This window comes from Corvus moneduloides, chromosome 1 (genome assembly GCF_009650955.1).
Source record: "Corvus moneduloides isolate bCorMon1 chromosome 1, bCorMon1.pri, whole genome shotgun sequence".
Classification (NCBI taxonomy): domain Eukaryota; kingdom Metazoa; phylum Chordata; class Aves; order Passeriformes; family Corvidae; genus Corvus; species Corvus moneduloides.
Window position 1 is genome coordinate 42293241 of NC_045476.1, and position 26020 is coordinate 42319260.

At 37.2% G+C, this 26020-nt stretch overlaps 1 protein-coding gene and 1 long non-coding RNA gene across 4 annotated transcripts in view; one reads left to right on the plus strand and one right to left on the minus strand.

The window, feature by feature from the left end:
• CMC1 (C-X9-C motif containing 1) overlaps positions 1 to 26020 on the minus strand; it is a 45901-nt gene that overhangs the window by 15242 nt on the left and 4639 nt on the right. For all 3 annotated transcript variants that reach the window (XR_004239915.1, XR_004239914.1, XM_032107641.1), the window contains exon 2: positions 18118 to 18210. Coding sequence is in view for 1 of the 3 variants with exons in the window: in XM_032107641.1 (XP_031963532.1) it covers positions 18118 to 18210 (93 nt within the window). In the remaining 2 variants the exon portion in view is untranslated. The remainder of the gene's footprint in view (positions 1 to 18117; positions 18211 to 26020) is intronic.
• On the plus strand, positions 2213 to 12963 carry LOC116443482. The gene is made up of 2 exons (XR_004239925.1): positions 2213 to 2269; positions 12527 to 12963. It is a non-coding gene; the product is annotated as an uncharacterized LOC116443482 (long non-coding RNA).

Here is a 26020-nt window from a genome sequence, read left to right on the forward strand (position 1 = left end):
TTACCGTACCAGGCGCCGGAAGAGGCAGAACTGGAACAAATGCAAGTTCCCCCATGGCTACTGTCTGTCACTGCCTGCTTTTATACAAACAAGTGCATCCAACTTGAGCTGCGCAGAGCAGCCTCGCCACTGCTTATCCTCCCGCCTCCTTCGGGAGCTGCCGAGCCACTCAGGGACAGCTGAGAAGTTAGGATAACAGATGATTTAAAGAAACAACATCCCCCTCCCTCTGTCCCATAGCGACTGACTCTGTAGCTGAACTCCAAAGTCAAAATATATCTATTTCTCAAAAACAGAGCTTCACGGAGTGGAAGAAGTAACAGTAATGTCCTTCTACCACACGGTGGGGATAGAGCAGGGTATTTATACAACTCCTGAGGAGGCATTTGCCCAGCTATTCCACCGTGACACCAGCTCTCAGTTACACCGTGCTGTGTCAGGGATTCTTCCTTTCCTCCCTGCCCCCGGCTCAATTTAATGGACTTCCAAAACCATGTATTTATCTCAGAGTTCCAGTACCAAAGGTTGGTGGTGGTAGCAGTAATAATAGTTCTCACTCCTCTGAATGAAACAAAGTATCCTCTAAGCAAAAGGGAAACTGGTTCCAGGGTTCCAGCTGGAGGGTGGGGGTGAGATGGGCCACACAGAATAGGGTCAAAATCTCAGATCTTTTGGGATAGAATATAAAAGATTTATACAGTTATTAAAAGAGGAATTTACTTTCCCTCACAGGTCACAATTCATCCCCAACCACCGTTCCAACATCTCCAAAACAGTTATCATGTACTTACCCTACTCCGCAGTATATGTTTAGTCTCTTTTTTTCAAAAATGACTAGCCATATGCTGGTGTAGAGGCAGGAATTCTTCACCATGGAAGAATTCCTGCTGAATGAGATACTACTCAGTGCTAGTAAGGATGACAAAACCAAAGTGCAAATTTTCCAGGAAAAAAAAAAATTCTGCTGTGCCCATATTCTGAAGTGAATAGTGAAGAGTAACTTGACGCTTTGCAATTGTGGCCACAGTGTGATAAAGCATGTAGAATTACTTTTTCAAATGAAACTGCATCATTGACTATGGAGGCATTTAGAATTTCAGACTACCCTATTCATTTCACAATTTTGAAGAGATGACTTTAAACCATGCGACAGGAAAGCACACTACCAAAATGTAGCAATATCTGGAAATTTGGTAGTAACTGTGTAACATTTATCTTCCATTTTCTCTAAAGTGTTTTAAATAAAAGACTGCAATAACCAGGTACATTTCTTCAGAGCAGAAGTTATAATTTTGAAGATAGTAAAATGAAATACTGGTAGATGGGATTTACAAACAAGTCTTTGGCAAATCTATAAAGCAAAACAAAATGCACCAGAAGCTAGGTATGAAAGCCCCTCTAAAAAGAGAAACTGTTTTTCAGTGTAAAGCTTAATAGGCAAATGGCATAAAAATCTGTGTAAGATCATTGACTTTACTAGCACAAATCCAGATGTAGTTTGGTGTCATGGAGCCTCGGGGACACTGCTCTACCTTCTGACAGTTGACTACATTGTGCTCCTCAAGCTGTATGCACAGGGACTCAAGTTTGACAGGAGGGGGTTGTTTAAGTGCATCTATTCTGCCTGCTCCAATTATCTTGTTTCTGATGCAAAAACATTTTAGAGTAATACAGTGTCAACACTGTTACAAAAGAACAGCAAAAATAATCCCATAAATGTGGTCTCCATATTTGGAAAAACAACTGAACTCTTGTGAATTTATTTAGCAATTGTTCAAGTAAGTATATTAACAGTGCGTCTGCTACAAAATCATTGGCAAAGGAGATACTAAAAGTTAGACAAGGGGTTATATATATACATATGTAGCTCCAGTATAGAAGCCATTTGTCACACTTCTTCCCACGGCACGAGGATACTTCCAATGAAATATCACACGCCTATCCAAACAATCAAGAACTACTGTTTTTGTCAATTGCTTTCTAAAGGAGAGGACAGAGTTTGTTTCTAACACATTCAATCACAGGACCCATATCCAGGGCTCAACCTGCTGTAAGACCAGAAGTGACAGAAGACCCCTGTGCATTAGTCAGTGGCAGCTGAGGACACAAGAATTTGAAGCAGCATTCAGTGGCTAGGACATGAACAGAAACTGACTGAGGGTCCTGGTGCTGCCATTACAACTCCCTGTGACTTTTTGTCTTCTCTTTACTTAGGACTGAAAGTAAGGACCTTTCCTGGCTGAGACTTCAGTGCTGTGACTGGTTGACTGTGAGTGCATTCTCCACTGGTACAATGAAATTAAAAAGAACATAATCGGGCTAAAAATCTTCCTCCATTTTCTGGGTTTTGAACTAAATGAGTTTTACTCACTGAATGCAGATGTACACATGCCTCTACCACCACAAATTTGTCAGTATGTAAGTTTTTTCCAAAGACTTGTCTCACCTTTTTTCTGAAAGAAGAAAAAACCACCCAAAAGCTAGCATATGCTGTATTAATGTAAAACCCCTAGAGGGCAACTAAGCTTCAATTTCAACCTGCATAAATATTCAGCTCCTTAACTAGTTTACAGATTATGTAAACTATTTCCTTCAACCTTGGGGTTTTTTTTTGCCTCATTTAAAAGAAATGAATCCTTTTCATTCTCAGATCACATTACTGCTGCCTATTTAGTTTAAGTTAATCACCACTGCCCAACCAGAGACTGAGTCCTCAACCCAAGAAAGCTCAAATGTGCGCAAAAGAGAATAAAGGAAACACATGCAAAGGCTTCATTTAAAACAAAGACAGAAAACAAGCATATGAAAGTCTGAAATCACTTTCTTTGCATTAAAGACCTTTAACAATACATCTTGTTTATTATTCAGCTTAGTATTAATTTATTGCATGGCATCTGTTTTCTTGTACAGCAGTCTGCTTGCAAGTCTCACATTTATGAATCGAAGTTTACACTGTTGAGATGATTTGCCTGTTTTCCCCTACGTACCAAAATTTCAGCCTTATATATCTGGTAAACAATAAAAAAAAAGTGATGAAACAGGAAACAAGATATCAAATTAGTTATGAAAAATAGTTTCTTTTAGATTTTGGTCTTGAGCTAGAGTGCAGGACTGCTGCCAGTGGTGAAAGTAAAAAGAAAACAACGAAAGTAATTGGAGACATAAAAGTAAAAAGCCTACATTCAACTCCAAGTGTTCTTCCCAAATTTTAAAATTGGTAACCAGTGTCCAGCTGAGCCTTGCTTGCCATGAACCAGCAGGCATCAACTGCCTTTCCCCTACTCCCATCAGATCTTGTTGGGAGCTGAAAGACACTTACTATCCTGCCAGTCCACACCTGCACAGAACCTGCAGGCACACTGATGCTTAGTGTCAGAGCAGGCACTAACAAACCAACGGGATTCCCAAGATATGGAAGCAACCAGAGACAGACAGGAAAGAAACAGCTCAAAGGAATCCTTAGGAAACGCTTGCAAATTCCAAGGGTTTCTAAACAGATTTTGCAGGAGATCAAATACCCAAACAAAAACTGATAGCACTGTCATCCTTGCTTTATGTATATCAACACCATGGCCCATATGCTTTGATCATGACAGTTCTCCTTCATTTATGGTTTTACCACCATTTACATGTCTGAACAGAGACTAAGACTACCAGTGGAATTCACTTTACCTCATTTTAGCCACCTAAAATTTCCATGTCCCACCCAAAGCTAATTCTGCAAGTACCTAGCCATCCTTGTTGCCTTGAGCCTTGACAGGGAAGGGGTAGGAGGACAGGGAAGAGAGAGAGAGAGAGAGAGAGAGAGAGAGAGAGAGAGAGAGAGAGAACTACTGCTGGAATAAGATGTCTCCCATCCTACATGACTTAACCAAAAACCAAAGGAGGAGTTTGAGGAGCTGACTTAAGTCTCCAAGGGTGTTCCACTTACAAGGGTTTCCTTTCTGAACGCTGCAGAACAGGATGAAGTAACTTCCATCCCCCCTGAGCTTTGAGAGAATGCAGAAGGGAGAAGAGGAAGGCTAGGCTCTATTTCTTACTCAAATTCATCACTTCCGATTGCCTGAAATACAACAAGCTTTAGGTGTTTGCTCTGACTTTTTTGCTACAAGTTCAGCCAAGGCTTAGAGACCCAAGGACTTGAAAACTGTTAGTACAAAAATGCCCAATCAAAATGTTTTTGTACAATCAGGGTCTGGACACACAAAAGACTTGCTACTACCAGATCTCTTTAGACAGATGCCCACGGCACAGTAGAACCCAAACAACAGTGTGTCAACCTTATAATCAAATGTAAAATAAGACATTGACTATATTACATTAGAAACAAGGGAATTCTACCTGCTTCACACAGAACAATTATAGTCACTGTTACAATTTACTGTTTATGTGAAACGTATCTGGCTGAACCTGATACCACAACCTGAACATTATTACCTCTAAGTACTTTTAACACACTTCACAGAGGTGATTATTTGTTCTCTTTATTAGAGTGGCTGAATTAGCTTTCAGGCAAGTCAAGTCATTGCAACTCAAATATTAGGGCCACAGAGATCTGTAACATCAGGTCTGGAACAAACAGCACTGCAGTGAAACCACTGCAGAAAAGGAAATTATGAGACCAGAACTGTTCATCTGAATTACTGTTGGAAGAAGGTAGCCAAAGCAAAAGTTTGCAACTCTGTTAAATATCTTCCTTCTATAGAATTGCAAAATTATTTTTTGGGGTTGTAATTTACTAGGTATTCTCTGCCCAACAATGAATGTTTCCCAATGGTTTATGCACAGTCGGTAACTAGTATTTGCATGAATTTGACAACAGAGTGAAGAGGACAAATTCCCCCAACAGTATTTTGGTTTAAAACTGTGGAAGTTTTATAGCTACTCAACAGATGGAGCATATCAAAATGAACTTACACGACAGTCTAGCTGAAGCAAAAGCATCTTTTGAACACCATTCTCACTCTCCACAAAGGACTCACAACTTCCTCATGCTGTTTGGAATGTATAAAATAAAAAAAATCATCACACATACATCCATGAATATGCTTTTTAATTCCCTTAAATTTGGAATAGTTTTCAAAGTATGGGGACACCTCCATTACAAAGAGAAAGCTGAAAAACCATTAATACTATTACTCAACTGTCATGAAGCATTGTTACATGTAGCTAATATAAAATATTTTAAACATAGGACTTTTAATACAAGTCATTGAAGACACCAGACAAGCTGTGAGCTCTTCTAGCACCCCATTAAACATTAGTTGATTACTATTTAAATCTTAAGTTATATAACCCCAAACAGTATACATTCTTTTATATTCCTGTTTTCCATATTCTATGGAAAGCAATGCTAAGTTTCTGTTCATTAACTAGATTATGCTGAAGCCTATATTAAGCATAAAAAACTCAAACCACTCAGAAAACACATGCAAAGAAACATGAGGAGGCAATCAGGACAGATAAGAAATGACAAAGATTATCTACACCAGAGAAAAATAAAGAGTACTTTTCACTATTGATCTTATGAATCATTTTGACTGGGCTGTCAGATTCACTGTAGAAAATTATCACCCCAAAGGCAGGAAAAAAGGTAATGAGCAACAAAGTTTGAAGTTGCAGACTGTGGTCAGTCTTGTTTATTGGATATAATTTTCTTCAACCTGAAAGCATGAGTTCTCCCTGTGAATTTAAATGTCTTTTTTAACATCACAGCATTAAAGATTTTGGGGGTTTGTGTTTAAAATTCTTCATGCTCCTGAAAACAACTCTGGAATCTCATGGTTCAACACCTTCCCTAAGCCATTTTGGGGACTCTGATAGAAATAGTTTTCCGGAATGGTTACTGAACAAGTCTTTTATTTTTCTTTTTCCCTTTTGCCTGTTTAACATAAATCAGATCATTCTATTTCTTCCCATTTAAAGTCCTACTTTTGTTCAGATCACTACCAGGAATCTGCCCAATGTCTGAGAACATAAATTGCTTGATACACAAAGAAAAGTTAGTTTAGGCATTGAACCCCCAAAAAACTTAGAAAGCAAAAAGCATTATTTGAATGGTAAAATAAAACTAAGCACTGAAACAGGCTGTCTATGGTAGCTGAAACATTAACCTGATTACAGGACAAACACAGGCATATTAGGTATGGCCCCAAGAGAAGATGATGGCCCAAAGTATCTTCTCAAAGTCCTTTCCAGACCTGCATCCCTTTTAATGCTTGATAAGAGTGCCCTCCAAGGGCATGTAGGTTTGATAAGTATTTCACAGAACTGAAGTTCCTGCTTTTGAAGCGTAGTTGGACCAGTCCAGATCGCATAAAGAAGTCCTACTTTCAACTCTCTCCTATGTCTTTCCACATTATCCACTTTCTGTACATTTTCCACATATTAAACCATAGCATTCAGAAGTTCTTTCTGCCAACATTAGCTATTTCTCCCTAAAATAACTTTTTAAAAGTCTGACAGTCTACAGCCATAGGTGAGATTACATCTCAAGCCACAACTCTGCAGTGCTTTGTTTTCTTGAACTTCATGTGCATCCTGTAACACTATGGGACATTTCGGTCACCAAGAAACAAAGCAGGACCTGTATTGAGCATGGCATGCAAATGTAACAGTAACTTTCTGAGTCTGTGCTTCAAAAAGGACTACTTAAATATCCCTGCAATATGTTGTTGATCTGAAAGCTTGAAGGGCATATTTAGTGTATATTGAAGAGGGGGAAAAAGAAGAATGACTAGCACCTCCTTGAGAGATTCCGGATCACAGCCAGAAAGAAAGAAAACTGTAAAGTGTATGACACTATAGGTGAAGAAAGTAATACAAGGAAATCCTGAACTTGAATATCAGAAGCCCAAAAAAAAAAGGCATCACAGACTTAAAGAAATGTTTATTTAAACTCATTTTAGGAAAAAGGTAAGAAGGCAGATCTCTTAGTACCATAATTAAAGCCCCAAATTCCCTACAACCATTTCAAGTTCTTCCCAATACAGTGGATAAATACCAAGAAAAGAATCTGTTCACTCCATCCAAGGTAAATTTTCGTGCACAGGTCCTCTACATTACCTTCTTCAAAATTCCTAATATAAGTTCCTTTCCTACTCATTATCCCATCAGAATGATTACCTTCCCTCCATTCCATGATTCCTTTCAAGCCCTTAACTAGTATCCCTCTCAAATCTAGAATACAGCAGCTAAACTGCTTTTCTTGTTCCCTTATCATAAATTTAACACCTCATCCATACCTCCAAAGCTCTGTACAGCTCTAGCATTCCTTGACCATCCCATTTCCTATCCTCTGACCAGCTCTGCACCTCTTGATTCCTCATCCAAAACACCTCTTGCCTTCTGTTATACAATTACACTTCCTGTAGAGGCATCTATCCAGATCTGAGGCAGCAAACGTTACAGGCACTCCTTTCTGCAAGACTATTAAAAATAAAATTCAGAGGGATGACAATACAGCACAAATGTTTTATGACCTTTCATTATGTAGCCTTTACTCCTTTCTCAGGCATCAGACCTTTAAGTAGAACACTCTTCAGAGCATAAATCTCCCTACTCTTTTTCTAGGCAGCACCACAGAGATAACTACTGGAAAGCAATTACAACAGCAACAAAACTGGCGGTGGGAAAGAGGTGGATTATTTTTTGTTGCTGTTGTTATTAAAAGGACCTTAAAAATAATTTACAAGAGCATAGTTTTACTCATCAACAGGCAACATTGTTTCTACTATAAGAACAACCTTGTGTATTGTCAATGTTACCATATGGCCAATTAATTACTACATCAAAGAGTAAGTGCTAGAGGGACAACTCAGTTTGAGCTACGCAATCTTTAGAACTACTGTTCTACTTGGAAAAAGAAGCTTAAAAAGTTTTCATTCCAAAACAGCATGAAAACTTGAGATTTCATTGTTTTCAGAAAGCAATGAAGAACACTTAGAACACCACATCTTGTTGAAAGTGTATTTGCCAAACTACAGTTCAACTTTTACTTGGGTTCCCTCATTGCCTGATAAGACCTGTGATTTCTGCCCCTTTTTTTTGACTGGCTCTGCTGACTCATAACATTCTACACAAAGATATGCACAACAGGTATAGGTCTCCAATCTACAGGAAAAAATGGGAGATCAGAACTACAGCTCTCATAATCCACCGCCTCATTAAATCAAAGCATATTACGTAAAATCACAACTCCTATTCTGATTTCCATTTATTATTAATTCCTGTTGAGCTTCACTTCAATTTCTGAGATTCGGATAAGCAATTTTCTTTGGCAAATACACTTGTCAACTTCATGTGTTTTCTAAAGAATGGACAGAAGCTTTCCCCTATCACCCTATGCTGAATACAAGGTCAATACATTGCTTTTAGGCTGCCTGAATGCTCACTATTTATTGTATTTCTGAATACAAAAAGTAGCTACTTTTTGACCAAACTAAGTTTTATTTTTCACTGCTGAACCTAATGGTACCTATACAACACATTCTGACTTCAATAGTTGAAAAATAACCTATTTTCTGTATGAAAGCAACCCCAGGGTAATATTAATAATTCATATACAACATAAATATTTATACACAGACAATGGGAATACAGCATGACCTCTTAAAACTATTAAGATTTATTTACACTAAGTGCTAACTGTGTAACTGTTGAATGTAGTATCTAAGAGGGGTTTATAATCCAAAACTGCAGAGCAACTACTTAATACACTGTAAAGGACAGGCAGCGAAAATAACAGCTACTGTGAGTCACATGTACTGCCACGAATAGTGCATTGCTCTGTCCACCTACGCCACAGTAACACCTTCCTGCAACACTCTAATGCTGCACCCCTAGGTTATTACCACCATCAACAGAATGGATGCAAAAAACCCCTTACAGAATCCCAAGTTTGCGCTCACTTGCTGGTAATAAGAATGACTGACACAGAAGAATCAAAATGTGTCCACTGGGAAAGAAAACTATGAGATCAGCAAATACTGTATATAATATCTGGGAAAAAGGCATTAGTAAGTGGCTAGAACCGTAATCAGGCTACCCTCGCTCTTTTGTTGGGAGCAGCACTTGACCATGTCTCCTCCACTATGGACACTCACCTCACGGGGTTCCCTAAAGACTGATCTAAACACCATGAAATACCACAAGATCAGTAGATACAGGCAAGGTTCAATTTCTCTATTTTTATAGTTTGTGCCAATCTTACCTCAGCAGGACCCTAAGACATGAAACCAGCTATTCAATCTACCACTGCAGAGTGCACTAATGGAGAACAGGAAATAATTAGAGCACATAAAAGCCATATACATCAAAGCTAGCGCCATTCCTGAAAAAACAAGTTTGGAGAAATTATGACAGAGAAGAGACTTTTACACTTTTCTCATCACTAGGCAAAGAATTTCCAGGTACAGAAGTCAAATGAAGACAGCAACAATGATTCAGATTTAATGGGGAGTTTGTCAGGGAGTAGTAATATGACCAAAGGGTAGAAACAACTGATGATCCTGATGCTTCATGTCAAGTTCAACTCTTCCAGCATTCTAAGAAATTATACAAAAGGACAAAGGCAATTGGTTTTTTCCTTTCCTTACATACAGTTAAAGTACTCCCATTCTGCAGATGCTAAAACACTATGAATCTATAGTCTGGAAGAATATTTTCCTCCTAAAACTGGCTTACCAACTACACACCACAATACAATAATTGTATCTCACCATAAGAGCTGCAAAAGAAGCAATCCTATTGTTCAACTTTCAGCAGTTAGTTTGGTGAGTGCTCTTGTAATGGATATTACTACCATGTATTAAAATAATCCAAAAACCACACAGGCATCCTCTATTTAAACCAGCATTAGTTAAGAACATGTAATTAACCTGGGCTATGTTAATATATTTATGCTGGACAGGGAAATCAATTTGAAATCCAGGATCTTAGCTGGAAACCAATAAAATCTGTAACTTGAGAAAAGCAAACTGAAAGACTGGACAAAACATAGATAACCTCTCGAGGTTCTCATCTATGAGCTCTAAACTACCAATATCACTTTAATATCTATACATAAAAATCTCTACCAGGTAAGAGAATCAAAATCAAGACAAGGCTTGTAAGATATGGCAACCTGGCTGAAATTGATATTCATTAGAGTACTCTTTGCATGAATAGGAGCATTTGGACTCTGTGGTCTTTATCAGAGCCCCAGCTGGTAATGGTTGAAGGTTAATGCCTTACCCCATTCTGTTCAATTTTCTGTCCTAATTAGTCCTCTAAATCTATAGCTGTGAGCACCAAGTGTCTGTGCTCAAAAGAAACTAATTAATGCTAGCAAATTAGATCAAGTCCAAAGATCCAACAGCCAAACTCTTAAATGCTCCTTGTTAATAGGAAGTGTAGCTGTCAATAACTGCTGGTGGTGACTATAATGAGGCCTCTTTCTTTCACTGAAAGTGATTTCATTTCTCTTTGTCCCTGTAAAAGCTGTTCCATTCCCTAATAAATTAAAAAAAAAAAAAATCCCCACAAACTAAGTTGCAGTGGTAAAGCTAGCAGTCTGACCCATTTCTTGTCATCAGCTGGGTTGAAATGACATGGAGGGGGAAAGAACAAAAATAATCAAACAGGACAAGTTCCCACCCTGAACATTTTCTCCGAAGTCCTACAAACTAGTTAGAACACTGAAAGCAATACAGTATGCCCTAATATATCTTTTCTATAAATTACCTTCGGGTAGTTAATGCTGTTATCATTCACACAAACAAACACACAAACAAACCCACACAGATCTAGAATCTCATTTCTTCAAATTCTAATTTACATATAGCTGTTCTCTCTGCCCAGTTTGTTGGAGCAAAGCTCAATATACCATAATCCCTCTAGAGATTGTATTAATTCACATAGTTAAATGTGATGAGAGTAAATGCTCATTGGAAATATATAGCACTGAATAATTTTTTCCAAAATAAAAGCAATTGTGTGCAAACAAGAACATAATATAAAAATTCAGCATCTTACTCTCGAGGAACGCTAGCCGGAAAAAAAGCACATAGTAATTTACTACCAGTACTAAATATAACTATTAAAACATCTAAAATAATTTAAATAACTGACAACTGCACAACACATACAACATAACGTAATATCAACAGCTTCCTACAGGGTCATGTGGTCGCACACAACATGATGATAATATACTTCAATATTCAGATAATAAACACAGCAACAGAGGACAACACTTTTCTTCCACTCTCCACCTGCTGAATTGAAACTATGTCCCCAAATTATACTAACCTTCCTCTCACAAAAATGAAGTTGCAGATAATAATGCAGCATTCTTTTTTCATTCTCATAAGAGAAGGATACTGTGGTCATAACAAATCTATGATTCCTCCCATGCAACCACTCAGGTTTTCCACCAAACTCTGAATAATATGGACATAAGCACATATAAGCAATTTCTGATCACAGCAGCTCAATCTAAAAAAAGGTACCAGCAGCTGTCATGTTAACTCATTGATTTTTATCAGTCACTTGATCTTTTTGCTTTGGTCAATTAGAAGATCACTGTGTTCTCAGATACTGCTAAGACACGTGAACTTAAAAAAAAATTGTAAGGACTATATTTTCACAATGAGGCAAAGTGGATAGCGAAGTTCAGCTGTAAATGGTGACTTTAGTTTCAATTTGCTTTAATACAAGAAGACCCATCAAAATTTTTAAGTAGAGCTGTCACGTAATTTCCCTCTACTATCAGTCTTAGCATCTTCTGGTGTCAGAACTGTAGGTACCAACAGGTTAATCCTCCCTCAGCATCCAACAAGGGTCGGCAACAATTAACAGAACTTGGCCTGCAATACCAAGGTAAGTGAGCAACATCAAGGAAAATTTGCTAAGGATTTCACACATTTCATTATCTGCATTTCTGACAGAAAAGTATATGTAAAAATAATTTTTTTTTAAGAAGGAATATCTAGAGGTGTGTTTGGGCATTTAAATGTACAGCACTACATGTAGTTCAATCAGAAATTTCTTTGGATTTATGGACCTTGATATGTCAGGTGTAAGGGTCATGGTCTAGAGCAGGTGGCCCCTACGGGGACAGAGATAATGTCAGTGACAGGACTGTTGAGTAACTGCACATTATCAAAACTCTGGATGACACTGGTCATGCTCAACTGTAGAGAAGCCTGCAGTAGTGTTGCATCCCATCATCTTCACTAAGTATCAACATGAGCCCTGAGGAGGAGAGGGCTAATGGGAAATCTGGAGAATGGGAGGAGGGTGGTTGCTTGGAAATGTCCTTTTCCAGCCACACTTTCCCAACCATTTCTTAAAGCCCTGCCAAGTATCATGAGATTTTTTCAGCAATGTGACTCCAGTTGCTTTAATTTCACAGCTCCTACAGGCAACAGAATGATCATAACTGTTCTCCAGTGAAGGTCCTCAACTTGGCACAAGTTAGAAATACCTTCCTGGTGTGTCTCTCATAAAAAATTTTAAAATAAATTTTTTTTTTTTTTTTTTAAAGGGACAGAACAACTTGTCATCTTGATCAATGGATGTTTCTCACAATATGCTTCAAATAAGAAATGGCTACATTTACTTCACCATCTTTCTACTGGCAGAACCAGACGGAGTTGAACTATCTATCCCCGTATTCACCCTGAAAAGCATGTAGTTCCATTTCCTACTTGAATCCTTGAACCCTACAAAGGAGCATCAGTTACAGAAGATGTCTGCAGGTCCCTCTTGGTGACCTTAAAGACCCAAATGCAGATGATGTACCAGTAACAAACAAAAAAATTCAGAGGAAAATAGAACTTAAACCCCTTATCTCTGGAGGAAGTTGTTCTTCTCCCAGAAAAAAAGGCTGTGAGGTTTTGGAAGGTGGGCAGAAATGCTTAACAATACAACAAATACACAAAACATCTACAATAAATATAATACAGAACTAATTTATTTCAAGACTGACTCTGTGACCCAGTAATTTCTTTTTGGGATCTCAATTCAAGACAACTTCTTCACAGTCTAAACCCACAACATCTCAAAGTCAGTCAGCTGTTTCTATTTTCCAAGCCAAGTAACCCAAAATTAAACCAAATTAAGCTGACAGTCCAAGTTTGTGTATTTCTGTTACCAAAAAAACGCCATCAGCTCAGTTTCAGAATCCATAACTTCGAACAGCGGAGTAAGTGCTCTCAAGAAATTAAACAAATTTTTCTGTAGAAATGGTCAAGGATCAACCACAGCTCTTGCAGTTTTTTCCATAACTGTCCCTAGTTCTAGAGCATGGAGTCATGGAAAGCAAAGCACAGCTGGATGAAATTACAGAACTTTTGATGTGCTAAAGATCACCATTCTGATGAAGAAGCTTATTCATATTTAAATTTTATAACTGGAAATTAAAGCAAACCAGGAAAACAGCTTGCTTCAGAAATTATTTCATAAAAGCAATACGTGAGGGAGGCAATGGCTAGTAAACAATCCTTTTAGCTACTTAGGTTTAAAATGCCAAGGACGTGCTGATACAGAAATATATAATTTAATATTATTTCAGGCAAACTCATGCTACAGTTTGTAAAATTACAGTGAAACATTCCTGTATGACACTGTTGTTGGGGTTTTTTGTTTGCTTGCTTTTTAACACTTTTGCCCACAATTTCACATACACGTATACAGTGCATGGATATGAACACAATAAAGCAAATTTACATAATGGTCACAGAAAATTGACTAGTGTTTCCCAGAAAGCATGTTAACAGAATTACTACCCAAGTTAACAAAATTACTAACATATCCATTTTCACTGAACAAAGTGCTTGAAACTCTTAAATCACACAAAAATTATTCGGAAACTGAGAGATACAAAATTCTTAGGTAACATGCAGCACACACAAGAACTTATACTGGAACAATCTGAAAATAAAGTTGTAAGCAAATTTAAATGATCTAAGTAAAATGAAATATGACCAGACACAATACTTAATTGTTCTTAAAAATTATCAGGTGGACATATTTTCCATGGTTATTTCATCCCTAAGCCATTTTGGTAGGCTAACAACCAAGCACAGCAATGAGCCACCCATTTAACTGTGCACTAGGGTAGCAGGATCACTTCTTAAGTTAACAAAACCTTTACTTTTTATTTATTTTTGTAACCCTTGGGGTTTCTTTTCCCTGGACGGCTCTGGAACACGTGCTGGACAGGCTGTCATTACTTGCATTATTAGCTCTGATAAGCACACAGCTCTAGGTGGTATAGCTGCAGGCTAAGGTACCGGGCTGGGTACAGATGGACCCCTGTGCTCATGCAGAGCACTATTGAATGTATAGGGGCTCCCCATAGGGACACATGTGAACCCAGCCTGACCAAGCCAATTGTAAAGGCCCATACTTGTGGAATAGCTTTATTTCCTATACTACCGATGCATTTATCACAATTTCCTAAAGACAGAAAGAAACAAAGGTCTACTAATAGGAGTTTCGAAAACATAAACTTAGCATAAAGCAGAAAAATCCTATATTGAGAGAAAGTTAAATGAGTAAACAACTCCATTTCATGCATGTGTGTGCACTCCACAGCACACAAACCAAGTCGCAGGAGCTTTGATTACTTAATTACACAGCTTATGTTCATAGCTTATAATTGTTTACAGCATAAAAAGCATAGCCTATTTACTCTGATTAACACCTATCCCTGTGTACTAACAAGACAAATTTATTCCAGGAATAATCTCACAATAGATTTATGAGATGATAAATCTACTGATAACAAAACTGCTTAAGCTTCATTTCCCATGGTTTGGTCTCTCCCCTCCATCCAGATAAAAAGGTGTACAACAAAACAACTGAAGCTATGCTACCACCTTTTTATTTTAATACAGGTATCAATGTGGGGTTTTGCTTGCCTATTTGATAAAGAAAAATTGTTTCAGAAATACTCAGTTTCCACTTCTAATTTTCACACAATTTGATCAAAGCTGGCTTACAGGTGACAGAGGAATGACAGGAGATAGATGTATCCATGAACCTTATTTTCCTAAAGATATACAACTAAACTCTATACAGGAGAAAGAAGGAAGAAATTATAGTTTTGCCTAACATCACAGAAAGAGAAAAACTGGAACATTTGGCTTTAAAATTTATAGAAAGAAAAAGATGGAGAAGCTTCAAGGTAATGGTCCACAACTCACAGCTCAAGAACCTACATTGCAAGCAACATTGGTTGCTGCCACAGAAAATGAAGATGCTGAAACCAAAGTCATGTTACAAGTCATGTTACACAGAGAAAGTTCAGAGGATAATAACACATACACATTGTTTGGTTAACCTCAAACAATATTATACAAATAGCAAGCTCTCAAAATACTTTTAATCGACATCTTCTTTCAAATGACCCACATTCCTGCAACTGCTTTTCATCTTCAGTTTTCTTCCCCAAAAGGTATAGAGTTCAAAGTAAAAATGATTCAACTTTTCTTCAAATGAAAAAAAAAGGTCTGTTAAGTCCTTCTGGCAGCACTGGAAGGCACCTGTTACATGATGACCTTTCCTTTTGCAGATATTACTGTAACACTACTTTTTCATATTTTTTGGAGAACCTCTAAAAGCAGCTGCTTAAAAATACACTTGTTCACTTTACCCGGACTTTACTCTAAACCTAGTGATAAAAACTTCAGAAACTTCCTTTGAAGTTTCTTAAATAATAGCAAAATACAAATACATGCCATTGGGGAAACAATTGTTCTTCCTGCCATGGTAAAAGTCACTGAAATAATTCAGGGAAAACAATATGGCAACAAACTAAAATGCACTCCTTTGTCAGTAAATAGTGTTGGAAGAGCACAGAAGACACTGCTGAATACTTGAAGAAACAAGTGTGAAAACAAGTTAAACGGTGTGGAAGGTTTGCTATACAGCTGAGTGAAAGTACAGAAGTTTCTAACTTCTCTCACCTTGTGGTATTTGCATTTCAACAGCATTTCAACAATGAAATGCACAAAGACCTTTTTTTTTTTTGTGAGCCACTGAAGGAAAGATGTACTGGAGAAGATCTATTCTCAACAAGAAGTTTCCTGAATAAAAACCAATGTATTATAGAAAAACTGTGCAAATGTAGCCACTGATGGAGCAGCTGCTTTGACTGGAGTAAAAAAGGGATTCCAGACCCAGGCTACAGAGAGCACTGCACACGAAACTTCCTCACTGCATCCCTCAGGGGTGAGCTATTGCAGCAAAGTGGTTGGAGTCAGGAGTGCACAAAATGCTACAGGATGACATCAATGTGAGAACTTGACAAAAACAAGCCCTTCAAACAGTGGCACCTTTATCAGAGTTTGTAATGAGATGGGGAGGGACCATGAAAATCGCTGGCACCACACAGAGGTTTTCTGGATAACTCGTGGCAAAGTGCTTAAAAGAGTTGTCTTTTCTAAAAAAATGTGTCAGGTTTGACAAGTACTCCAAATTCACTGACCTTTTTGGTGATGACAAGTGGCTGTCAGCAGTTTGCTACCTAGCAGGAATTTCCAAAAACTAAACATTCAACATGCCCCTCCAAGGTGAAGGTGTCATTTTAACAATGAGTAAGAAAGTAACTCCTTTGCAAAAGAAACTTGTGCTTTGGAGAAAGCATCTTGAAAACAGGTATTTGGATATGTTCACCTAATGATCTAATTTTTGGTTTGGTTTTGTTGGTGAACAAAACATGTGTCACCTATGAAAACCTCCTATATATGTACACTTTAAAAGGATATAAACAGAACTCTCTGACCTGTTAAAAATCGTCCAAAGGAGAGTTTTAGGTTGAAAACACTGACATGCAATACCTTCTCATTAGCTTGGAAGAACAACTGATTGACATCAGGTGAAAGGATCATTTATTAGCCCAATTTCAAGCAAAACCTTTGCAAAACTTCTGGATAGGACTGAAAAATGAGTATTTTTCAAAATACTTTTACATTTTCAAAAAGTAAAATTTGGTAAGTGCAAGCAAGTATGTACTTCTTCCATGGGGATCTATGCATCTCTGCAAGACGTATTTTTCAGGCATGACACCCATTAAGATCAAGTACTGAAATAAACTGAACTTACAACCAGACATTCAAATTCCAATGTAACAGTGTTAAAGATTTTAAAAAATTATGATGCATGTTCAGTCATATAGATCTCAACAAGAAGTACTGTTATTAACAGTAATCCTTTTAGATTGATAAACAGCTTAAAAATATTTTAAAGTACTGTTTATTTCATTTTTATCTCATCCTTTTTTAACTTCTATTTTTATGTTTTATAATGTCCATAACATACAAGTACAGTGATACATTTACATAATTTATAAATGAATATATTGGGATTGTGCAGTCAGAAATTTCTTTACCGAAGGGGTGCATGAACAAAAGGAGTTTAGAGAGCACAGATCTGGATGACTGGATGCAAATGCCCTCTACTGAAAGCCAACATTTGTACAGAGTAAATCTGTGGCTTTTCATCCATTCTTACATCCCTCTTATAGCAGCATTCTTGGCTAACCTGTATGTAAGTAGCTCTCAGCAGAGGTAGTGATACCACTTTAAAGAGTTATTGTCCAGTACTCCTCAACAGAAAATAAAAACAGAAGTGCACTGCATCACCCTGTTTCAACATTTGTCTAGTAACATGTGTGTGTTCGTGTGCACAGACCATCTCAGTGCTGGGGCAGGGAAAGGATGCAGTCAGTTGGGGATATTTAAACAAATTTATTATAATGAGAGATGCCTTAACTGAAGGTTTACATGAGACAATTTAATTTATGTAAGTATTAAATAATACACACAGAAACACAATAACTCTTGCACTGCTCTGCACCACATAGTCCAGACTGAGATGTGAAAACTTTTGTATTAATCATACCAAATTCTACAGCCCTTGAGAACAAGTCATTTTGGAAAATAGTCCACATCACCAAGCAGCCAAAGCCAACACAGCAGATTTATATGCTTCAATACTGGTTTCACAGTGAACTGATAAGATGCAGATCACACATACTAATTCTCTGACTACATGATTTCAAAAACAAGGATTATATTCAGGGCACAAAAGTGAGTACATCTGATCTCCTAATGAATATTTGACTCTTACCTTGCACCTTATCTGAACACAGCTCCTTGGCTCGATCCCTCATTATTTGTGGTATCAAAACGTCTTTTTCTACATGTCTCAGCTTTGAATTTTCTGCAACAGTGAAAAAAAGATATTTTTGAAAAAAAATTTATCTATCCCTCAGAAAAAGTCAATCTAAAGAAATAACATGGCATTGTTTATATAACATACACAAGTACACTAAAATTGTCACAAACAGCCGCAGAAAGTACCACGGAAGGACCACACAGATCAAAAGGATGAAAAGTTAAAAATTTGCTCCAATACAAATATGAGCATTATCCTGAGTATTTCTACTCTGTTTAATGTGTATAATGAACCAAAAGTAAAGGAGCAAATTCTGGCAGCACATTTGAATTTCTGCTTTACTAAATAAAACATCTGCATACAGACAGCACAGCAGTTAAATACTTTTATTTCAGGATAGTAGTATTTTTATACAAACATGATCTGTATGTAGTCTTTTATTCACTGACACAAAGCTGAAAAACATAGCACATACTAGAGCACAACCTAGAATTTGTATGGCTACGTGGAAGACTTCAGTTCTTCAGACAAAAACTAAGTCTCTTCAATGGAGGATCTAGGAGCTATTTTACTGAGCAATCCAATTTAAAAAGAAGAAATGCTGCTGCCTGATTCCTGTACTTAAAAGTACAGTTGCAGTTTGCTTTCGGTTGTCTCCAGAATTCTCTTGAGTACAGCTAGTGATTTAGAATAAACAACACAGACCATCAGGAAAAAAAGCTACTATTTTTCCAAATCTACTTTCCTCAAAATGAAGGGATGAGAATTTATCAAGAACAGTTTTTTACTTCTTAGCTTCTGAGTTTAAAACCCTTTAAAGGACATTTGCTCAGAACACTGTATAGTCCTATGCATTTACACCAAATACCTGGTTTTCATCTTCAAGCACACTATTTCTTGATCCTTTGATGTTGATATTACATTTCAGAATAGCATCAGTTGGGATGCTCACACTATGAAAACTCTACTGTCAGATACCGTCAGTTATTTTGGGTTACAATAATTTCATTTTAAAATCAGGTATTAAAAAAAAGATGAAGAAAAGGTAAATGTGCAATGTATTGAAATGAAGGAAAGAAGCAGGTTTTAAGTTACCTACAGCTTTCAAACATTGTATTTTTCAGAGCATTTTTGGTTACTTCTCCATAAAAAAAAACAACTGGAACTAACATTAGTCATTCTTAAATCATCTTTTAAAGTTTGCTAATGCTAAGAGATTACATTATGAGATTACACAGTACTGCATATGTGTATTACTAGTGGAATCTGTCAACAAAACAGAGGATTACAATGAGCAATATACAGAATCTGAATTAAAGACATTTCTCCTCAAAATATCTTTCTTAGCATTTCTAGCACAGAAAAGGTCTATTCTGTACATACAACAAAAACACTAAAAACAAATAGCTCATGACTTAGATTTGCTTCCATGCTCTGATTTTCATGAGATACAATAATTACAAATATCCTTCATTTTAACTTTCTGCAGCGTATCAGTGCAATTATTGTACCAAACACTTGGTACAGTACATAGGCTACAGACAACACAAAGCTGTCAGAAAACTTCCAAGCATGTTTTGTAAACAGGAGAAATCAGTTCAGCTGAATGACATGGCAGGAACTGGCACCACCGGTCTACGTGGCTCAGCTCTACTCACTCCAGTCAAAGCAAGCTGGCACTGCAGCCTTCCTGCCCTCTCCCCATCCCTATGATGCTGTTTTCCCTCTGCCCACACAAAGAGGCTCAGCAGCCTGCAGTGAATGAAAGAGGAAGTTAATTTCATTTAAAGGTAAATAAATTTCCTGGTAGGCAATTTTTCAGCTAGATAAATTCTCTGATCTAGTTCACTATATAACTGAACTGTCATGAGTACCAGTGGCCCAAATTACACCCTGAATTTCTGCTCCCCATGCTTTCTTTTCTAAATGTAACTTGGCTATATTGCTGCTTGGAGTACACAGAATCATGTACAAATGCAAACACAGCTAAAAGCAAGTGGGTTGCTACCTGTCACCAAACAGGCAGTTTTACCAGTTCCCCATTGCCCTCACTCATCCCCATCACATCATCATTATTATGCACCTAACAGGCAGAGACTAAGCAGGTCAAAACGGAAAACTAACTCAAATACTTGTAAAAAAGTGCTTCTCAGTACTTTGGAGTAATTAGATCTACTTACCTACTTCCCCTAATTAGCATCATAGAATATCCTGAGTTGGAAGGGACCCACAAGGATCATCAAGTCTGACCTGCACAGGTCTGCACAGGTTCCACTTTTATACCATAGCATACATGGAAATGTAGCAGAGAGGAAAGAAGTCTTTAGGGCCTGGGAAGAGCAGCTGGGCTTCCCCCACTAGCAAAGCTGGCTGGAAGCATCCACGATTTTCACAATGACAAAGCACAGGGCTCCTGTGCAAGGATCAGCTATCCCTCTACTGACACAGAGAGGTGGGTAGGAGTGCAACTAAAGGCTGGAGGGGAAATAGGACACAAGGCCATCTGGAAAAAAAAACAAGCAAGCAAGCAAGCAAAGAAAAGGAAACTCCAAAAGAGTAGACCTCCCTGATAGCCCAGAACAGTCAGAAAGGATTTTCAGGTTTTCTCTTAGCTTACACACCCAATTTTCTGTTTGATTATTCAAAAGAAAAGGGGCGTAAGACTGATAGCAAGGAGTGTGTTACTGGTGTTAACACCAGCTCAACCAGAACCATGACAGAATTGTGCTCCAGGCAAACTCCTTCTTTTTAGTCCCCTGTTGTCAAGTCTATAGAGGCTGAAAATGCAGGAAGGAGAGGGCACATCAGGACACTGGGCAGCATCCAGTAGGAAGAATGAAAAGAGAGCTACAACAGTAATTCAAAGGTAATTATTCAACAGTATAAAGAAAATGACAGTAAAGACTGTTTATAAACTCATCTACAGTTTTTAGAAGAATCGCTGTTGGGAAGTATCAGTTTTAATTTTTTTTTAAATTTTACAAATGTTTGTATTCACAGGATTTTGCTTTTGTATCTTTAATTAGAAAATATTAAGTGCTTAATAATGGTTGGACTTGATGGTGTTAAACCTAACCTGACTCTATGAAAAGCCCAAGCAATTTTAATTACCTTACACTGTCTAAGTTTCAGGCTCTGGGTGCAACTACCTCTCCAAATAGCTCAAATGCAGATGTTCAATTTGGGCAGTACTGCATTTTCTTGTGAGTTTCAACTGGAACATCTTAAGTATTTGAATATTCTTCCTTGATTCTAAACTCTACATTGCATTACAATTACAGTGTTTTTCCTTCAAAAACCATCAATTCCTTTTGTCCTTTTTCAACTATATTACAGTTTCCAGAAAAAGTACTTTTTTCCCCTTTTGAACGTTCATTACTCTGCACTAAGAAAGGTGATTCGTACCCTAATACCGGATTTGCTGCAGACTAGTCCCTACAGAAAAATCTGCATTTCAACAGTCTTACTCCTGTTTTATTTCATCTTGAAAACATTATTCCCAGACAGGTAAGAAATATCTTTTCCTACAGTTTGCCTTCTGCATTTGAAAGCTGATACCTTTGGTTCCCACCCACATCCTTCACTCACTTTTCCTGGTCTTCTTGGTAAGCTGTTTGAAGAGACCATGGCCTTTCACCACAAAGTGAACCAACAAGAGCATGTTACCCCTCAGCTTCCAGAGGGCCAGAAAAATGTTAGCAGCAGCTTTTTCTTCTCCCTCTGTCAGCACAAACTTGGGCATGTTTGTCAGATCAATTTAATACTCTGAGATTTTACCCTTATCTTACTTACTGACAAAATTTCCAAGTACCATCAAACATTACGAGAGACGGATGAACACAGCTAATCAAGTAAAGGTTACAAAACACAGACTAAATGCTATTAATACTAAAAACTATGTATTTTGTAAAAACATACATAGACGTTAGCCAGAATAAAAACCAAATGCAGGCTTCCAGGGGTTACAGCTAAGTCACTAGCTCCTTGAAAATGTGAGTAAGTCTACAGGCAAGGAATCTGTGTGACAGAACTACTGAATGTTTCCTAAAGACTGATCAGCAGATTCCAGAATGCTCCTCCTGGGGACAACGAACAGAGAAGATGATAAAGAACAGTTAAAGAAGTTACAAGCTTGCAGGGGAGAAAAAGAAAAAAAAAAGACAAAAGGGGAGAAAACAACAGAAAAGGGAATAGCTTTGTAAAAGAGAAATGGTTTTCCATAAAACCTCAGCCCAGTGCAAAGAATTAAAGAGAGAGTTTACTAAACTGGGAAATATCCCTCTTCACCAAATCACTAAGAAACATTTAAGACTTTTTTATTTTTTAACAAATAAAATCTGTGGGTTTTGGCAAATCTCAGTGCTTGTGGTTCTCTTGTTGCATACAATATGTAGGGCACAACACTACAGTTGTAATAATAGCCTTCTGTGGTTGATCAAAACCTTCAGCTGCAAAAGCTCTGCCATGGAAGGCCAAGGACCACAGCTGGTCTGTTTAACACTTTTCGTTATTTTTGTAAAAATGACCAAATACCAAAAAACTAATACACATTAATAGGAACAAGAACATCTCAACCACAAGAACACATCAATTTCATTCTGTATGGAAGCTGGGAAAACAGATGACAAATACTTTCCTGACTTTCTAGCCTCTGACCAAAAGACCCAGCACGGCCTGGAGAACAACACGAGCACAGTGTAGACCTGTGCTGCAGGCAGCAGATCTTTAACCTTTAAGGGGAAGAGCAGAATGAAATACAAAGCTGCTTTACAGTCCTAATAACAAAAGGGACTGTAGCAGCTTCTCATATTAATTAGAAGACTATTATTACAAGAGGAGGATACCAAGACAAAAGCTTTTCTAGAAGACTGTCCTGAGAGAAAGTCATATCATCTCCCCACTTCATTCAACACAGCTAACTGATTTACTCATCTTTTACTACATCCTGCTGGTATTTACAGTTCTGCTTTCACCTCTTTCCTGACTTCAGGTAGCAGGGACACAGATTACTCAGAAAAGTTGAAATCTACTCTACTCAGATACTTAAAGAAGCTTCATACTTTCTGCACCCAAGAGGAACTGAGACAAACAATTCCAGTAACAGTCTTTGAAACGTGCATTTCTAGTTATATGACCTGTAATTTGGATTTTCTTGGGATTTTCATTTATTCATGTTCAAAAAATGCTCAAAATAGTACTTTAAATACTATTGCTTTTTCATTAAGAATTGCAGTATATATGAAGAATAGAGAAAGTTTTGACAACTTTACATCATTTTAATTAGCAACTGGTTACCACCTAATTTTTTTCTTGAAATCCCACTTCTGTCGACTTTTAAACATCACTTATGTTATTTGCAAAAATGCTGTAGAAAGTTCAATCAAGGTTCAAGAATCCAAGTTAAAATACAATACTCCTCAAAACACATAAATTTTAAAAACAATCACTTTCATTATTTTGAGAGCTTGGTTGAGAAATGTGGAGCCATAAAGGGGACCTTCTTTTTTAATACATCTTACTGTTTTTTTCCTACCAGCTGCCATCAAAGGCAAGCAGTTGTGAGTAGACAGATTTCTAAGACGCTTTTCTTTTTTAAGCTAAGAAATAAAACTTGGAAAAGTATCAATGAGAACTTCAGCACTAGAAAGAGTAGAGTTACTAAAGTGAAAAGGGAAGAAAACCAAGGAGATACAGGCAGAATTACCATTCTTTAACCTACATCACATTTAAAGAAAATCTCCACTGTAAAGAAGCTGTTTTCCTGGAGAGGAAGGCCTTATTTTCATCTATGATGAGTCTACTAAAACTTGAATTTAACAGCCATTCTGTCACTTTTTCCATATGCAGACCTATAGTATACACAACACTTGAGATGGTTTGGAGAATGAATAACAAGTTTATAACTAAGTTGCAAAATTGCATTAATTTAGAAGATTCAGTTATTCTTCATATCACTTGGTAAAAATTGTTTTTGTGAGGTAAATACTCCATTTCATTACAGAGTTTTGCTTTAAAACACTTGCCTATGAGCTAGTTATAAAAATACACTGGAAAAGTAAACTTTCCTTAAGAACAGAGGGAGCAGCACAGCATCCACTACCTGCTTATTGTCAAATGTTCCTTTCATCAATCAGCCTATTGATTCTAGACATTATATTCTTTTTACAAAAAAATCAAATCTATTTTATTGCACCTATAACAGTGTTTTGAATAAGCAAATATAATTAGAGCTTAGTACTCCTCCAGGAGAAGAACGCATTCAACTCAAATTTTTCATCTCCATTATTCTGCCTAGCTTATTCCCTTGTATTAAATAAAAATTACCATTCTTAGGTTAATTCATGTGAATCATTTATGCATATGTGCATCATAAAAACTTATCTAAAAAGTCTGTATCATTGAATATATTATCTACTACTCAAAACCTCTATTTGAAAACACTAAGTCACACATCAGAACAAGTTCATTTAGAAATAGACCCATTAAAGTCATGGGAGTAAAAAACCACTTATCTTTCTAAAATCTTAGTGTCTTTTCTTACAATTGTAATTTGATGTATCAAGGTAATTAATACTTTAAGTATCCAATCTTGTAGCCTTTGGGAGGGCTTCTGTGCCTTTACCGACAAGGAATTCATGGGGTCAAAGCGACAGAATAATTTCAGCATCCTGCTTTGTAAACCTCGGTCCTTAAAACCCCTGCAGGATCCTGTTAAAGGTAGAGGATTTTATCAGTCAAAAACATCCAGTGTGAACTGACAGATGATGGACCGGGACCAAACAAACACCTTTATACATATGTGAAATGCTACAGAGTTTGGTGATCTCATTTGCACATTGGTGTTTGCATATAAACTAGTCTTAAGTAGTGACTTTCTACTGAGGTTTTAAAGTAGAGAAGGACAATATGAAATGACAGAAGTGTTATAATCCAAGTGAAACTAGATTTGTGATACCCTGAAACCCTGATTTAAAAGCAAAAGAAACTTATCAATGCAGTTTTTCTATGCAGTATCCTTTTTTTTCTTCTTTAAATGTATATTAATAAATTTATTTGTATTTAAAAAGTTCCAGATTTTGAGATCTTTCTAATACTGACATCATTTTAAATTAAGATGGAGAACAGGGATGACAACATCACGGAAGATTTCCAAAGCTTTAACTTCTCACCATTCTATCATCACCTCAAAGTCAATTTTCACCTTTTTCACTGGCTGAATTTGTTATCTTACATTCTGCTTTGGGGCTCATGTTCCTGCAATATGGCAGTACTGGATTACAAGAATGCTGTTTGCTAAAAGTGAACAATGGCTGTACTACAGCAAGTCTGTAATACCTAGAAAGAAAAGGAAAAGCAGACCTGACAAAGCACACTTTCTTGTTAATTACATGCAGATTGCAAATGCTCATACATCTAGTGAGCTATAAGTAAAGCCAAGCCAACACAAGGAGATATTTTTACACTGCTGATCACACAGCAAATCCAGTTACAGGGCCTGAAAATTAATTACAGATTAGGACTTAATATTTACTACTGGAAATAATGCAGCTGCGTTAACACAAAGACTGTACCATTGTTCAACTATGACAGACCTGCCAGTTAGGAAAACTTAGGTTGTGAGCTACATATAAAGGGAACATCTCAGCCCACCTCAAATCCCATCTGACAACAGATGAGAATTCCAGCAAAATGCAAAAAACACAGAATGAGTTTTAATGCTATAGACTGACCAAGGATTAAACTAGCAGAGCCAGCCCTAATTCCACCACTATAAAGCTTCTGAGTGCCTCACTTGGTAACTGACACAAAATCCTCAACACAGCTTTCTGTCACTTAAACAAAAAACCATGCAGCA